The sequence below is a fragment of the Aotus nancymaae genome, unplaced genomic scaffold (assembly GCF_030222135.1).
Source record: "Aotus nancymaae isolate 86718 unplaced genomic scaffold, 86718_ANA_hifiasm-v0.15.2.pri h1tg000062l, whole genome shotgun sequence".
NCBI lineage: Eukaryota > Metazoa > Chordata > Mammalia > Primates > Aotidae > Aotus > Aotus nancymaae.
In genome coordinates, this window is record NW_026988476.1 from 9710574 (window position 1) to 9728240 (window position 17667).

The 17667-nt window shown below is 39.8% G+C and overlaps 1 protein-coding gene across 1 annotated transcript in view; it reads right to left on the reverse strand.

Moving 5' to 3' along the window:
- FBXO33 (F-box protein 33) overlaps nucleotides 1-14260 on the reverse strand; it is a 53516-nt gene extending 39256 nt beyond the window's left edge. Inside the window, exon 1 of the mRNA XM_012469322.3 lies at nucleotides 13391-14260. Within this exon, the coding sequence (XP_012324745.1) occupies nucleotides 13391-13989 (599 nt within the window). The 5' untranslated portion in view covers nucleotides 13990-14260. The remainder of the gene's footprint in view (nucleotides 1-13390) is intronic.
- Nucleotides 14261-17667: the final 3407 nt, after the last annotated feature.

Consider the following 17667-nt stretch of genomic DNA (forward strand, 5'->3'; position numbering starts at 1 on the left):
AAATATGCCATTCAAGGGACACTGAATGATAATTCTAATTGCAGCAATGAAATGGTAATAATCCCTCTACAGTATGATACACAATACATGCACAAACTTTCTCTACATATGTAATGAGAGAGATACTTTTAAAGCCAGGAAGATTTGTGGGATTATCAAATTCATTCCTCTCCTGTTGTAGATGAAGAAATTGAAGTGACTTGTCACAGATTACAACACTAGTTAAAGTACAGCAAGGTAGAGAATTGAGGTTTTAACTTCCACTTAGTGATGTTTCTTATAATTAAATCAGGTACTTGAATACAATGGTTTCATTCAAGTGATAGGAAAAATTATAGCTCACATATTTTAGAGCAGTATAAGATGAACATTTGAAAAAAAAGCTTTAAGATACTTATTTTTCAATTCAAAATGAAAATTTATTAAGTGACATGGAAAACAATAATTAATTAGAAAAACCAAAAAAAATGACAACTCAATGGCAGCTTTCAAATATATTGTTTTGAAATTAGATTACAGACCACATGGTAAGGCCAAGGAAACTGCATATAGCCTCCAGGTGGCTCATTATTGTTTCAGATGGTAAAAAAGAGCCTGAAAAGAACATCCAGGCAGCAATACTGGAATAGAACCTACTGAGCTGCAGTAATAAACAGATGCCTCATTTTGAGGCCAGGAGACTATACCAGAATAAATAAGGGAATTGTGCCACATAATCCTTTTAATTAAGGTGAACTCAGTAACCTGAGTTTAATTTATTTACTCATTCATTTGTTTATTGTTGAATAGCAAGTGAACTCAAGAAATCAACAGGGCTATTTCCTGCAGAATATCCACAAATAACACTTGCTTAAAAGAGATGTAACAAAAAATACTAGAAAAATATTACAGTTGGCTAGAAAGTTTTCCTTTCATCTTAATTCTTCAAATTAATGTACTTTGATTCCTAAGGTAATATTAATAGGATATAGCCTATTTACTAGTCCCTATGTAAATCCTAAAGTGTGTTGTGAAATATCACAAAATCATAAACACAGTGCTTGATAATCTTTCTAAAGCGTGCATAAGGTCATATGAATGAATTTCTTCTAGTTAATTTTGTTCTTTAACAGTATTTTTAAAAGTAAAGAGTACCAGATCTAGAGCTAAAGCACATCCTTAAGCACTTACAACTTAGAAACAGCCTACAGACTGCTCTCTTACTCTTTGCCTATTTAATTACTAAAATATATATATTGTGTGACAATGACATGAAAAGTTACAGGTTACGTTGTACATATCCATGGGCTTATTAGATCTTGGAGTAGAAATAAAGATTTTAAAAATAAGCTTGTTTTTAAAAATCAGATGATACTAAGGAATTACTGATAACTCTGTTATCAATGGTATTGTGGTTATATATAGAAATGCCGATATTTTTTAAATTTAATTTAATTTAATTTTATTGCACTTTAGGTTCTGGGGTACATGTGAAGAACACGCAGGATCGTTGCACAGGTACATACATGGCAATGTGGTTTGCTGCCTCCATCCCCATCACCTATATCTGGCAAGAAATGTCCGTAATTTTAAGAGCTGCATACTTTTAGTGTGTAAGGTAAAATGGTAATGATATCTGGGATTTGGTTTAAAATTCTTTAGTAAAGAAGAAAGCAAGCAAATGTGGTAAAATCTTTAAATTACTGAATCTGAGTGATGGTATTAATGGGGGTTCATGTGCCTAGTTTTTGTGTGTGTTAAAAATTTCACAAGTAAAATTAGAAAACAAGGCAATCACTTCTCTAATTGTGTAACCCTAATAATTTCACTTAACTACTCTGTGCTTCAGTTCCACCATCTGTAAAATATAAATAATAAAGAAGCCTAACTCCTAGAGTTGCTGACTGCTGTTAATATAGGAAAGTTAGTTTAGGATTTTAGGGGATGTCAAGAACACATCTATTCAGCCCTCTGAAGCCTGGCACTATGAATGGCTTTACCCAGCCCTGTGACCCTGGTGTGACTCCTGTGGTATATGTGTGGATTTTAATAGGACATTGTTATGAAGGTTTGTGGCTTGAGAAGGTGGGGTTAAGATCAAAGACTCTTGCCTCAGGTGACTATGTTTCTTCTTTTCTTTGAACAAAAATTGTCCTTTTGAGGATTTGAAAAGTAGGATTCATTTTTGAAGTTAACAGCAACAAACCAGATTAAAAGGTAGCCCAACTTGGCCCTCATTTCCTCCCTTTTTTGGGTCAACTTAAGGAGTATACATGATGAGCATTTGTGTGGAAAAACATATTTACCTCTGCCTAGTGTCACAGGTGATTAGACCAGTGATTTGGATGCAAAAGGAGGGAAAAATTATCATGGGGAGTACCACTGGCTTCTTTCTTTCTGCTCAGTCCTACCACATATGGCCTTCATATAAATCCATAGCTCATATGAAGGTTAGACCTAGGCAAATTTCACTGAGTAATGAGTTTATACAAAGCATAAAAGTGAAAGAGAAAAAAGAAGAAAAATGAAAATTTCAAATGACCACAGTAAGAAAGACCAGGAAGTTTCTGGGGGCAATTAAATAGACTAACCCAAATTTATGTAACGCTATATGAACAGGAGGGCACTACTTGGTGGTGTAGGAGTATTTGGTGGTAAAGGTGTTAAACACCAAAGGTAAATTATGTTTTCAGGAAATTAACTGTATCCAAACTCTAGCTGTTTTTTTGAGAGTACAAATCACACACACACACACACACACACACACACGATAAGAACAACCAAAAAGGAGAAAAGTATTTTTAGGCATATTTAGGGAATAGCAATTAGAAGGGCATTGTAATGTTAGAACATCATATCTAACTTTTTGTACTCTATTCCACTTCTAGAAAACGTTCAGATAAAAATACAGGCTGGGCGCAGTGGCTCACGCCTATAATCTCAGCACTTTGGGAGGCTGAGGTAGGTGGATTGCCTGAGCTCAGGAGTTTGAGACCACCTGGGCAACATGGTGAAACCCCGTCTTTACTAAAAATACAAAAATTAGTTAAACATGGTGGTGTGCGCCTGTAGTCCCAGCTACTCAGGAGACTGAGGCAGAAGAATCGCTTGAACTTGGAGGTGGACGTTGCAGTGAACCAAGATAGTGCCACTGTGCTCCAGCCTGAAGAACAGAATTAGACTCCATCTCCAAAAAAACAAAAACAAAATGAATACAGAATCAGATTACTCATCACTTTTGCTGCTTACGCCTGGTCCAAGCCACCATTACTTCTTGCCTAGATTATTCCAACAACCTCCTAACTCTGCTCTTTGCTTCTACCCTTGCCCTACTACAAGCTATTCCCAACACAGTATCCAGACGGATCCTTTTGAAATGTCAGATCACATCACTTCTTAGCTCAAAACCCTCTGACGGTACCTCATCTAAGAGTAAAAAAAGTCAAAGTCCTTACAAAAGCCTCACAAGTGCCTACAGATTTCCGTATCACTTTCCCCCTTACCTGGCTGACCTCTTTGACATCTCATTGTTTTCCATGCTGTGTCTTTTTCTTTTTTCACCCTTCATAAGAATTTATTACTAGGTAGAGCATAAAATAATAAAGCTTCTAAATGGTGATATAAGAGAGTAATTTTCTTGACTTTGCAGATTTTTTTCTAACAAAATTTTTGTTTCAGTAGATCACAAAAATCTCTACCCATAAAGGAACAAAATGATAAACTGGATTTTTTTTTAAATTAAAAACTTCTGAATATTAAAAAATCCTTCATATAATGAAAGGGGGAGAATTTTGTAATAACCACAACTATCAAAGGTCTTATTTAGGACATGTAAAAAGTTATTGGAGAAATACAAATTAAAAGTACAATATAATACACTTGAATTAAAAACACTGACACTTGCTAACACGTTAGTAAGACTGGCAAAACTGGAACTCATATATATTACTGACTAGAATATCAAATGGACAACCCATCCTAAAAAGCTTTTTGGTTATTTCTATTAAAGCTGAGCATATGTATATGTTATGATCCAGAAATTTCATTCCTAGAGTATAAGTCCAACATGAATGTCTACATTAATGCATCAAAAAGAAGTGCACACATATGTATATAGATAGCAACAATGCTCATTAAATATGAAAATTGGAAACAATTCAAATGTCAGTCAGCAATAGGATAAATTATGGTCTATTCATCAAGGAAAATTAACAACCATAATGGTGAGGTCTCAGACATACAACATTGAGCAAAAGCAGTCAGACTCTAAAGAAAATATACTGTATAATCTCACTGATAGTAAAAAAGAGGTAAAACTAAATCATGGTATTAGCAGTTAGGATAATGGTTACCTTTGAGGTAAGGGAGTGGTAAGTGGTAGGGGGCACAAGGGGAGCTTCTAGGGTTCTGGTAATGTTCTATTTCTTTTTAAAAAATTAAAATAACTTTTATTTTAGAATCAGGAGGTACATGTACAGGTTTGTTACAAAGGTATATTGTGTGATGCTGAGGTCTGAGGTATAAATGAATCTATCACTCAGGTAGTGAGCATAGTGTCCAACCCATACCCTCCTGCCTCCATCTCCACTCATGTATTTACCAGTATCTATTGTTTCTATTTTTATTACCATGTGTACTCAATGTTTACCTCCCACTTGTAAGTGAGAACATGCGGTATTTGGTTTTCTGTTTCTGTGTTAGCTTAGGATAATGGTTTTCACCATGCTGGCTCTAAAACATGCCAGCTGTACTTGCACTGCAGAGCTACTCCACTTACTGCTACTGCTGTCTGGAATCACGTGCCCCAAAGAGGCACATGGCTTGTTCACTCTCTATCTTCAAATACCACTTCAGCAGTTGAGACACTCCTTAACTTCCCTATTTTAAATAACAACACTCCTAAGTCCACCATTCCCATCTCCCTTCACTGCTTTATATTTCTTTGTAGCATATATTACCAACTGAGATACTATAATTTCACTTAATGTGTTTTCTGTCTTCTTTTCCACAAGAAAAAGCTCTATGATGGCAGGGCCTTTTGATTGTTGCTCTGTCTCCAAATACTAAAACAGGGTCTGGCATTCAAAAATATTTGTTGAATAGTATATTTACCTTAGTTCATAATAAAAATTAACGTCTACAGACCACATGATTGTATATCTAGAAGACCCCATCGTCTCAGCCCAAAATCTCCTGAAACTGACAAGCAACTTCAGCAAAGTCTCAGCATACAAAATCAATGTGCAAAAATCACAAGCATTCCTATACACCAATAACAAACTTAAAGAGAGCCAAATCAAAAGCGAACTGCCATTCACAATTGCTACAAAGAGAATAAAATACCTAGGAATACAATTAACAAGGAACCTAAAGGACCTGTTCAAGGAGAACTACAAACCACTGCTCAACGAAATAAGAGAGGACACAAACAGATGGAGAAACATTCCATGTTCATGGTTAGGAAGAATCAATATCGTGAAAATGGCCATACTGCCCAAAGTAATTTACAGATTCAACGCTATCCCCATCAAGCTACCAATGACCTTCTTCACAGAACTGGAAAAAGCCACCTTAAATTTCATATGGAACCAAAAGAGAGCCTGCATAGCCAACTCAATTCTAAACAAAAAGAACAAAGCGGGAAGCATCACACTACCGGACTTCAAACGATACTACAAGTCTACAGTAATCAAAACCCGCATGGTACTGGTACCAAAACAGACACATAGACCAATGGAACAGAACAGAGGCCTCGGAGGCAACACAGCATATCTACAACCATCCGATCTTTGACAAACCTGACAAAAACAAGCAATGGGGAAAGGATTCCCTGTTTAATAAATGGTGTTGGGAAAACTGGCTAGCCATATGCAGAAAGCAGAAACTGGACCCCTTCCTGACACCTTACACTAAAATTAACTCCAGATGGATTAAAGACAAACATAAGACCTAACAGCATAAAAACTCTAGAAGAAAATCTAGGCAAAGCCATTCAGGACATAGGTGTAGGCAAGGACTTCATAACCAAAACACCAAATGCATTGGCAACAAAAGCCAAAATAGACAAATGGGACCTAATCAAACTCCACAGCTTCTGCACAGCAAAAGGAACAGTCATTAGAGTGAATCGGCAAACAACAGAATGGGAAAAAATTTTTGCAGTTTACCCATCTGACAAAGGGCTGATATCCAGAATTTACAAAGAACTAAAACAGATTTACAAGAAAAAAACAAACAAGCCCATTCAAAAGTGGGCAAAGGATATAAACACACTTTACAAAAGAAGACATACATGAGGCCAGCAAACATATGAAAAAATGCTCTAATGACCATCACTGGTCATTAGAGAAATGCAAATCAAAACTACATTGAGATACCATCTCACACCAGTTAGAATGGCGATCATTAAAAAATCTGGAGACAACAGATGTTGGAGAGGGTGTGGAGAAATAGGAACACTTTTACGCTGTTGGTGGGAGTGTAAATTAGTTCAACCATTGTGGAAGACAGTGTGGCGATTCCTCAAGGACCTAGAAATAGAAATTCTATTTGACCCAGCAATCCCATTATTGGGTATATATCCAAAGGATTATAAATCGTTCTACCATAAGGACACATGCACACGAATGTTCATTGCAGCACAGTTTACAATAGCAAAGAGCTGGAACCAACGCAAATGCCCATCGATGATAGACAGGACAGGGAAAATGTGGCACATATACAGCATGGAATATTATGCAGCCATCAAAAACGATGAGTTTGTGTTCTTTGTAGGGACATGGATGAACCTAGAAACCATCATTCTCAGCAAACTGACACAAGAACACAAAATCAAACACTGTATGTTCTCACTCATAGGTGGGTGTTGAACAATGAGAACACATGGACACAGGGAGGGGAGCACTACACACTGGGGTCTGTTGGGGGGAAATAGGGGAGGGACAGTGGGGGGTGGGGAGTGGGGAGAGATAGCATGGGGAGAAATGCCAGATATAGGTGAAGGGGAGGAAAGCAGCAAATCACACTGCCACGTGTGTACCTATGCAACAATCTTGCATGTTCTTCACACGTACCCCCAAACCTAAAATGCAATAAAAAAAAAAAAAATTAAAGTCTATTTAGCTACATCTCACACACCACAAATTTCGGGTGCAAACCAGTTTTCAGTTACATTTTACATTAGGAATCCCTCTAAAACAACATATATTCCTAGAAAACTAAAAATCCCATTCTCAATTATTTCTTTGATGTAGTAAGTCGGACCAGTGGAAAACCGAAGAATGCAGCTACCTTATATTAGAGTTAATACAGCTAAGTCTAATTAGCTATGGAAACAGAAAATACAAATGTATAACTTAAATATGTATATTAAAGCCAGATGCGGTGGCTCCTGCCTGTAATCTCAGCACTTTAGGAGGCCAAGGTGGGTGGATCATGAGGTCAAGAGATCGAGACCATCCTGGCCAACATGGTGAAACTGCATACTAAAAATACAAAAATTAGCTGGGCGTGGTGGAGCGTACCTGTAATCCCAGGTACTCGGGAGGCTGAGGCAGGATAGCTTGAACCAGGGAGTTGTAGGTTGCAGTGGGCTGAGATCGCACCACTGCACTCCAGCCTGGCAACAGAGCGAGACTCCGTCTCAAAAAAAAAAAAGCGTATTAAAATTCCACTGAAATGAGATATCTTGTTCTCTATGCTGCATAGGAATTTTCTTATGAATTAAAAAACCATCACGATTTTTGATTGTCTTATTCTTCTTCTCAGACTCCTGTTGGGAGTGTTCAGCACAACTGTGACCCAATGCTTGAGATATCAGGCCTGATGAACTTGTTCTCTCTTCTGTGGGTCAGAATTGGGGAACTTCATCTATGGTAGTAACTATGGTAAGTTTCTTTTCATTCTAGAGGGTCCAAAATCATTTCTTTAATCTAATACATAGGGACAATGGAAAAATGTAAACTAGAGTCACCTTATATTAGAGTTATTACCGCTAAGAAGAATTAGTTATGAAAACAGAAAATATAAAAGAACTTGGTTCTTCAAAAAGATGCTTTTAAAAACATTAAAATCTTTTTCAATGCCATAAAAGATCATAGTATAATTTTTTTTCCTTTTTTAAATTAATAAAAGCTAAAATAATCCACCATTAATGCATGAAATTCTCTCTAGCCAGTTCTATTCTTCTTAGTCCACTTTCGATATCATGTTTTAACATCCACATTATACTCTTTGAATAACATTATTTCCTTTCCTTAAAAATGCTACTGAAGAGTCATAGCCAAGTCAAACGAACACAAACAGTTTAGAGATGTGTTGTCCAGTTGAGATTTCTTCTATAAATGGAAATTTCCTGTTCTATGCTATACAATATAGTAGTCACTAGCCACGTGTGCCTATTGAGCACTTGAAATGTGGCTAGTGGAACTAATGAGATCTTTAATTTCATTTATTTAAAATTTAAATAGCTATATGTAGCTAGTGGCTGCCATATTCGACAGTACAGCATTAGAGCCCAGAAATAAGTCACTTGCCTACAACAGTATTCCTTATTAGTTTCATTAGGACCCATTAACCGGAAGTTATTTCTCAGAACTTACAATTCCATCTAAGAATTACCATCCTCCAATCTAAGAAATACTACCATCCCCAAATCCCAAAGGTTAAAAACAAAAGGTATATTTAAACAAAATGAACATTTAAGATTGTTATTTAACATGCTATTAAAATATACTTTTAACAGTAATAAGGACAAGAAAATTGAGTGAGAAAGAAATAATGAAAAATATTGTTTTTTCCTTTTCTCTTATACCACATCCAACTGGTGAGTACTCTGGGCTATACTTCCAAAATCCATCTGCAATTTTTAATCTCTACTGTCTCCATCATAGTTCAAGCTACCATCATCTCTTGCTTAGATTGTAGCAAAAGCTTCCCAACGTGTCTCACTACTTTCTCTCTTGCTCCCTAAGTCGCTCATAAAATGGCCAGAGTGACTGTCTTAAAAATGTATATCACATTATTCTTGTCCTTAAAACTTTTTTCAATGACTTCTTCTATTCTTTAGAATAGATTCCGAATTTCATTCGATAAGCTACCTAATCCCGATCCTTCCTCCCTCTACTTCTCAGAACTCATCATGGCACCACTCTCATCCTCACTTGCCACAGCTCTATCACACTTTCTTTTCTACTGCTCAAACAGACCAAAAATTTGTGTGGCTGAAGACCTTAGTGCTTATGGTTTCTTGTGTGTGGAATGCTACTGTTCAGATCTTCAGATGGGCAACTCTTGTCATTCATGCTGCAGCTCAAATATCCTTCTCAAAAGAGGTTTTCCCTGACTTTATCTAATGTTACTACCTGGTCACTATTACATACTTTTATTTTATTGTCAGATTTTCTTTTATTTTCACAACCTGAAATAATCTTTATTGCCTTTACTTGTTTCTGTCTTTCTTCCCCCTCTAGAATGACTTCAAGAGAACAAGAAGTGTGTCTTCCCTGCGTGGCACAGAGTAGGCTCTCAATAATTGGAGGAAAAACTCTAGGTTTTCTGTAACTAACATTTTAGCTCCTAAATAAATTGGTCAAGTTTGGTGAACTCTTCCAAGGCCACCTCAGAACAACACATTAAAATGGAGATAATTTAATTACTCCACTCAAAAGCTGCTCAACAGCCTCATTTAACACAGTTGAACAATTTTAACCTTTTTTTTCCTTGAGTTTTATACCCTATTCTATCTATCAGTTGCCAATACAGCTGTAGAATAAAAAGTCCTAAAATCTCTCATAGCAACCTTCCAGGAAGTTAGTTTCTTTAGCCTTCCTTCTCAATAACCTTGATGCTATCCCTAAGGAACTTCTTTGCCAGTTTTTAGGTAAGAAGTCTGTTGGGAATGCAGTGCCACCTCTCTTCTCTGCAGGAAACTATCTCTTAAACAGGGCAGACTGGTCACAGGTTCAATATATTTTAATATATTCTGTAAATGGGCTTTTTAAAGTAAATAACAATAACAAAGTAAGCTCTCAGAACTGAAACATTGTTATACACATTTATTATACTACCACTGGAGAAATATTTCAAGAAAATTAAGGCTAAAAATTGTTGCAGATAATACCTTCATGGCATTTTCTACCATCTTAGGTAGTAATCTGTAATGTCCAAAGACTTTTCAACCCATTTTAAAATCCATTTTTAGGCAGGGTGCAGGGGTTCACACTTGTAATCCCAGTACCTTGGGAGGCATAGGTGGGAGGATCACATGAGGCCAGGCATTAGAGACCAGCTGGGGCAACACAGTCCAGATCCTGCCTTTACACAAAATTAAAAAAAAAAAAATCAGCCAGGCATGGTGATGCATGCCTGCAGTACTAGCTACTAGGGAGACTGGGGTGGGAGGATCACTTGAGCCCAGGAATTTGAGGATGCAGTGAGCTACGATCATGGTTGCTCTGAGCTATGATCATGATTGCTCTGTCCTGAGTTGCAGAGCAAGACTCTGATGTCTCAAAATATTTTAAAATGGTTTTATTATTGTTTCTTGGTAGGAAACACTACAAAGGTAAGATTCGTCTTCATTGTGCATGCCAAATGATAAAAATGCATTTATAGATTTGTTGTTTTGCACTTATAGGTACAATTTCTTACAGAACAACTGCAGAAGAAATTTAGCCTATGTGACCTAAAATACAGTTGAATGATTACTTACTGCATTTCTGTTCTTACTATTTATGAAGAAGACAGGTATCCTAGTGCCTTGTAGAGAAGGGATTTCTAAAACATGAAGGACTGTGTTTTACCCTCAGAGAGGCACTTCTGCACATTCTTTATCCTCATTAGTTGTTCCTAAAACCTATAGGTATGGCAACTATAATTAGTATGAGGATACATGTACATATGTAACCCGGGAATCAAGCAAAACAAAATGCCAACTGTCCTCTCAGAAGATCAGTACCCTTGAAAAGTTCCCACAATTCAAGTTTATACTTTTAGTTATTTTCCTGAGGGACACGAAAATAACTGGAACAACACAAAATGAATTGTATGAACTGTATAAAGGAATTCATCACAAAGCCTGGAAGCAGAATGCTTATGATCTGGTATGATTCACACCCCCTCTTTTCTACTTATAGAATGGCAGAAATCATAAAGCAAAACCATTGTAAATTTAACTTGGAAATGTAAAGAGCACTGTCAAATGTCCAAAGTCTATAGTTTAAGTGATTACAGAAAGAAATGATAGGCTTTAACAGCTATAGAATAAACAACTTGGTTTAAAACATTTTCAGATTTGTTAAAATTTAAAGGAAATTAGTCCTATTTATGGATTTAATATTCATATTAACTTTTCCAATATCACTAGAGTATCTCAAAACACTTTCAACAATAAAGATGAGATTAACTTATTTCCAAACATATGAACAGAATTTTTAAAAACTCTGTGATGTATCATTAGTACAAACAACATGCAATTACACTACACTTTGAGACATGCAGAATGAATATGCTACCCAAGAAACATGACATACAGCACCAAGCTTACAGTAGATGACAAACAAACCTTAAAATTAGGGATGACGGTCTGATGTTTTGTGCATAGAAGTGATAGCTGACCCAGAAGGGCAGGCATGGGTGGTCTTATGGAGAAGCAGATTGGGATGCTAATAAAAATTGTAGGGGTAAGGAAGAGAAAGACAGGAGAATTAAGCTACACAAGGAAGATGTGAAGTATCTCCATTTTGCCTGTATGTTATCCACCCATCCAACCAACCAGTTATTAAAATACTTAAAAGGAACTAGACACTGCTCAAGGCTTATTCTTACTTGGGTCAAAGGCACACATTTTTTTGATTGCATAAAAGTGCAATTTGATCTCAGAACAGAAAAATCTAATTGGTAATCACTTAGTGAATTCACCCTCAACCTTGGTCTCATTAGTAAGTGCTCACTGACTGAAACTTTGCAACTTTTGGGTCAGTTGGTCCTCTAGCCATAATTCTACTCTGAGAAAGTCTCTAACCTGATCAAGACCTGTTTGTAGCTTCAATGGCCTCGGTTGCCAGACAAAACCAAAGTAAGGAATTGGAATGTTTTGTTGTGAAAAGCTGGGAAAACACACAGGCCACTGGAATAATGGAGCCACGTCCCAGATACAACTTGGAACTATATACTTATCTCTTGACTTCTGGACTAAGACACAGATGAATGGCATATATATATCATCTAACCATATCATGTATCTATAAGGATCTCCTAGCATTAAACCAGGGACTGTTCTCAATCTTGTTCAACATAATACTCAGTATATTTACTGAAAAAGGACAAGCTTTTGGAGAAAAACAATGCAGTACAACAATGTGCAAATCACATATAAAGAATCAGTTTCCTTTCTATAAAATAGGGATGTTAATCATTGCCCTGCCTAACTCACAGTGTCACTGAAAGACTCAAATGAGGCAGTGAATGTGAAACTGCTGAAGTATTATTACTACGTAAGGTGCACCTTTTGTGAACTTCTAAACTTTCTTCTAGTAAGAGTTTTACTGTAAGGTTTAGAATATGTATATACGGAAGATCTAAATTAATAGGGTTTTGGAGGTGGCGATGGAGAAAACGATCGGGATGGATACGGGGTCGGAACATAGGGTGTTAGTTCCAGAATTACAGTGAAGTCCTGATGCAAAACCAGGAGTTATGTGCTTACCCTTTGCAGACACTGGCCAACTGCCTGTTGGCCGCCCCACTTCTCTGCTCGACTGTTACTTTTAGGTGAACTACTGGGGACAAGTTTGAGTGTGGTGGTGTATGGGAAGGGACTTCCAACCCTGAAGATGAACTTCTTCCCCAATCCCTTAAAAAAAAAAAAAAAAAACCACTCCTTGTCTTTGGGCCTTGTTCAGTTAGCTGAAACTAGTTCTGGTATGAAAATGGCTGTTAAAAAATATCTTTTAGGCAGCGTCCTATGAGTACCTACTCCTTCCCCCACCATGAACTACTTCTAACGGATAGATTCAGAGGCAGAAAACCCGTGTTATGTATGTTTTGTTTCTTCCAAGGCTCACCCACAGGCCTCACCCTCCCAGCCTTAACTCTCCCATCCATAAAATGATAAATGACGGTGCCTGTCAGCTCCATCCCACGGCCACCGAGAGGATGAATGAGTGCCCGGAAGGCGCCACAAGTGGTGCCTGTTAAACACCCCGTCCACCACTGTTTATAAAGTATCATCATGAGTCCGGCTATGCCCTCCTGCTCGAGGAAACCGCCTGGTTAGAACCAACACTCTCCGTCACTTAAGAAGGCAACGCTGAAGCTGGCCGGGCGCGTATTCCGCACAGAATCTGTGTCGGGGTGCCGGGAAGGTGCGACCCCCCGTTACCGGGCGGGGCGGGGCTCACCGCAAGCCTACCTGTTGTTCCGGATGCTGACCAGCACGCACAGCACCAGCTCCAAGTAGGTGCGCAGCACTTCCAGCCAACGAGCTGAGAGCTGCAGGGCCTCGACTTCCTCCCCTCCAGTCCCGGTGTCCGCGCCACCTCCGTCGCCTGGGCCGCAGCCGCTCAGGTAGTTCTCGGCGGCGAACTCAACACGCAGCTCTCGCACGAACCAGCCGCACTTGCGCATGAGGAATTCCAGCCGAGGCTGCTCCGCCGGCGAGACGCGGAGGCAGATGCGGAGCTGGGGCCAGAGGGCCGGATAGAAGAGGCACTCACGCCAGTGCGAACAGGAGGCCGAGGCCCGCAGTCGGTCGGGCGCCGGCAGGAAGGAGAAGATGTGCACGATTAGTTCGCTGGGCAGCGACGCGGCGCCAGCCGCCTGCCCGCACAGAGCCATCCGTACCCGCCGCCGGCTGCCGGCTCCTGGCCGCCCCCGCAGTCCCCGGAGCAGCCCTCGCAGCCGTCGCAGCTGCTGCAGCCGCAGCCGCCGCCACCGCGCCACCCGGGCGGCCCCGGCTCGGGTTCGAGCTCCCGGCTGTCGGGGCTGCGGCACTGACAAGAACAACAACATCAATGACAAGGAAGAAGGGGGCGGAACCGTCGTGGGTCTCGGCGGAACCAAGTAGAGCACCAGTTGTGGAGAGGGGGAAAGGCCCCTGCGGGCGTGGCCTGCCCAGGGCCAGCCTTTGTCTTCTCAAACTCTACTCACGTGCGTCCGAGGCCAGCACACTCAGTAACCGCAAAACCCTCTCTCGTACAGTTCAGCGGCCCGGAAGCCTCAAGGCATACTGTAAGGAAAAGGCAGGCCTCCCTGCGCCGGTAGGCGGAGGCCGAGAAGTGGTAGGAGCTGAGTTTGACGTCGCTGCTGGTGGGAGGAGCCCGGCGCGCACCGGCGCGACTTCCGGAAGAGGGGAGCGCCTGATTGCCGGTAGGGACAGGAGACGCGGCACGTGATCTCTGACGCACGCAGAGCGCGGGGCGGGGCTGGGCGGGGCTGGAGCCTGCACTGGGCGACCCTTACGCCTACGGCGGCCACTGCGCCCCGTCACATCTGTAAGTCTTAATTTGGGCGCTCGGTCGATGGAGGTGGCGGCACTCTTGCTTAGTGCGAGAGGTCGTCGCGCTTCTCTGTAAAACGTTTCTCAGTTTGGGCTGAGGACTCTGAGCGAAAGTGGCGGCATGTAGGGTCTTTCTCAGTCATCCCACCTGCCCATAGTAGTTCTAAGAATTCCTGAGATTGCGCCGCTGAGAGGAAGCGGGCGGACTGGCGGGCTAACTCCGGGGCACTAGGCCAGGAGGAGCGGCGCGGGGCGGGGCGGAGGCCGCGAGTGGACCTGCCCCGTCGGTCCGACCGCGCTAGTGGACTTCCTCGCACTCCCTGGTGTGTGGGGAAGCAGTGAGGACAGTGCCACCCTTTGGATTCAGAGGGAGAGAAAAAAATTGGTAAATGCGGCTGAGGTCCGCAGTTTGTTACCAGCCTCTTCTCCAGGGCTTGAGAAAAGGGTTTCTGTTCCCAGTGCTGAGATTAAGGCTTTTGTTGAAGAGAAGTTCACGGTAATGACAGAGTTTTGATTTTTTTTTTCTTTTTTCTTCTTTTTTAGCCTGGTGCTCCTAACTTACATTTTTTAAACCATGTCCCTAACTTCACCATAACCTGCAAAGTTAACTCTGGTTGCAAAGAGTGGTGAAGTCAGAAAGGATTAAGTGACTTTGTGACTTTATGTAATAATTGAAGGTTGCTTTACGGAGGCTGCCTCTTTATATAATAATTGAGGGTTGCTTTAGGGATGCTGTGATTTTGGAACAAACTCCTTCTTTTGTGGTAAACACCAAGATGTTCTAGGTGTTTTTAACCCTTTGAGGGCGGAGCTCTCCGTTCATGTTTCTTTAATGCCTTGCACATACAGGGTTGCCAACAATATCACGTTCATTACCAATTGTGATAGGTTTCTTCTCCGAGCCCCTGTCTGCGTGAGTTTTAGGTAATTAGACCTTATTAATTTTAATGAACACTTAGAGGGCGACCCCAGCCGTGGGTTCGGCAGGATGAAACACTACCGATTTACCAGTTTACAGACATTTAGGTTGTTTCCAGTTCTGAGCTGTTATGAATAATGCTGTGACCATTCATGTGCAAGTCTGTGTGGACCTATGTTTTAATTTGTCTTGGGTAGATACCTAGGAAAGTGATGGGTCATAGGGGAGTTCTATGTATAACTTTTTGAGAAACTGAGAAACTTTTCCAAAGTGGCTGCATCATTTTTCATACCAGCAATGTATGAGGGTTTCCAGTTCTCTGACTTTTTTCAATATTCTGGAAATACACTCTAATTTGAGATTGATATTTTTTTCTTAGCATTTTGCTAGAACCAAGCTACCTTCTTCTTGGACATCATTAATAATTAGTCTTTAATTATTAGGAGTGGTTCCTGAGTAAAATGAAAATATGTCAATCTGCCATAAATGAAATTCATTATTTTAGAATTTCAAATTTTCATATTAAATGAAGCGTGGTAGGAATTATGTTTGTAATAACTGTAAGCTAAAGAATTAGTAAGCTGTGAATCTCTCCCAATTTCAATAATAAATCAGTGAATTCCAATGATGGCACAAAATTTATCTTATCAAGCTAGTATATTTACTATTAATCAATTAAATGTATATCGAATATGTATATTTAGCATGTTAGATTCTTTTGACATTTATTCTATACTGCTAAAATAAATTTGACGCATATAGGACAGAATGGAATTACATTTTGTGAAGTTATAAATCTGAGCTATGATTCAGAGTGTGGGAGGAAGTACTGACGTTATGAAGCTTATAAGTACCTAGTAGTACTAAGCTTCAGGTTCCAAAAGTGGCATATTGTCACTATAGCAACCACCATGCTTATTTGGATTTGAAACCCAGGCAACGAGTGGTGGATAGGACTATCACATGAAGGTAGATGTGTGCTCTGGTGTATTGATATGCCTGCCTGTTAAAAGTCAGTGGTCTGTTCTGTTTGTTTTTGTTACATTTATTATGATCAATTCTTTTAGAGAGAAATTAAGCACTTAATATTTTTATATTTCTCCTTTTCTAGCATGCCAACTTTAGTGTTTTTCCTAGTTAGGTAATTGGGATTTTAAATATATCTTTACTATGGCTTTATTTCCATTTTTGCTTAAGTTTGGCAACTTTCTTTGGGTTAAATATAACTTTCATTGTACTGAATCACTTGCAATTTTATAATAGAAAAAGTAACCATGACAGATTTTATTTTAGCTGCATCATGAAAAGATGTTTAAGGCTACCAATAAACACAAAAATTGCCTAAATTCTAATTTTTTTTTCAAAAAATACTGCTTTCTGAGGGATGTCTGGGTTTCAGACATTGTTGACAGGTAGAGGTGACATAAACACCCTTCCAATTATCTGTTAGCATGCATCCATAAATTACCTAGAGGCACCGGAGCCTCCTAGGAGAATAGATCTAGGGACCTGATTCCTGGCACCCTTGTCTGATGGATTTAAGTGCTTCCTAGGGGGGAAGCACAGTAAAAAGAAATGAGGGATTGAAAGGAATTCATCTTTAGAGGGGGAAGTCTGCGTTGTTGAGCTAGATGCCAGAGGACTAGGTCATTGGTTTGTCAGTCTCAGGTGAAGCATGTCGCTGGTATCACAACTTTTTCTAACCAAGCCACTCATGAGTTGATTGTGCAAGACCTCTCTTTGTAAAGCAGGGAATGATAGCTCCCATCTCAAAGGAATCAGACAGATGTAATGAGAGAAGAATTGGGTCCTGTGCAATATAGGGAGAGAGAAAGTTTGTGTCTTACAGGAGGATGCTTTACACAAGTAGGAAAGTGGGCTCTATGTTTCCAGATTTCCTAGGTTTCCAAAGGAACTAAAATCCTCATTTTTAAAAAGGTTAAACTTTCTGATTTCCAATTTATTTACATTAAAAATATTCTGTGGGCATAACAAAACCAGATTTAGTCTTCAGGGCACCAGATTTCAAATTCTTTACCAAGGCTCCCAAAACTGTGGGCCGAGGCCATTTTTTGTCTCTATGGCTAGGCCTGCTAGCTAATCCCTGCATTTTTTTTTTTTTTTGAGAGGGAGTCTTGCACTGTTGCCCAGGCTGTAGTGCAGTGGCACGATCTTTGCACTGCAGGCTTCGCCTCCTGGGTTCAAGCAATTCTCCTGCCTCAGCCTCCCGAGTAGTTGGGACTACAGGAGTGCACTGCCACACCCAGCTAAT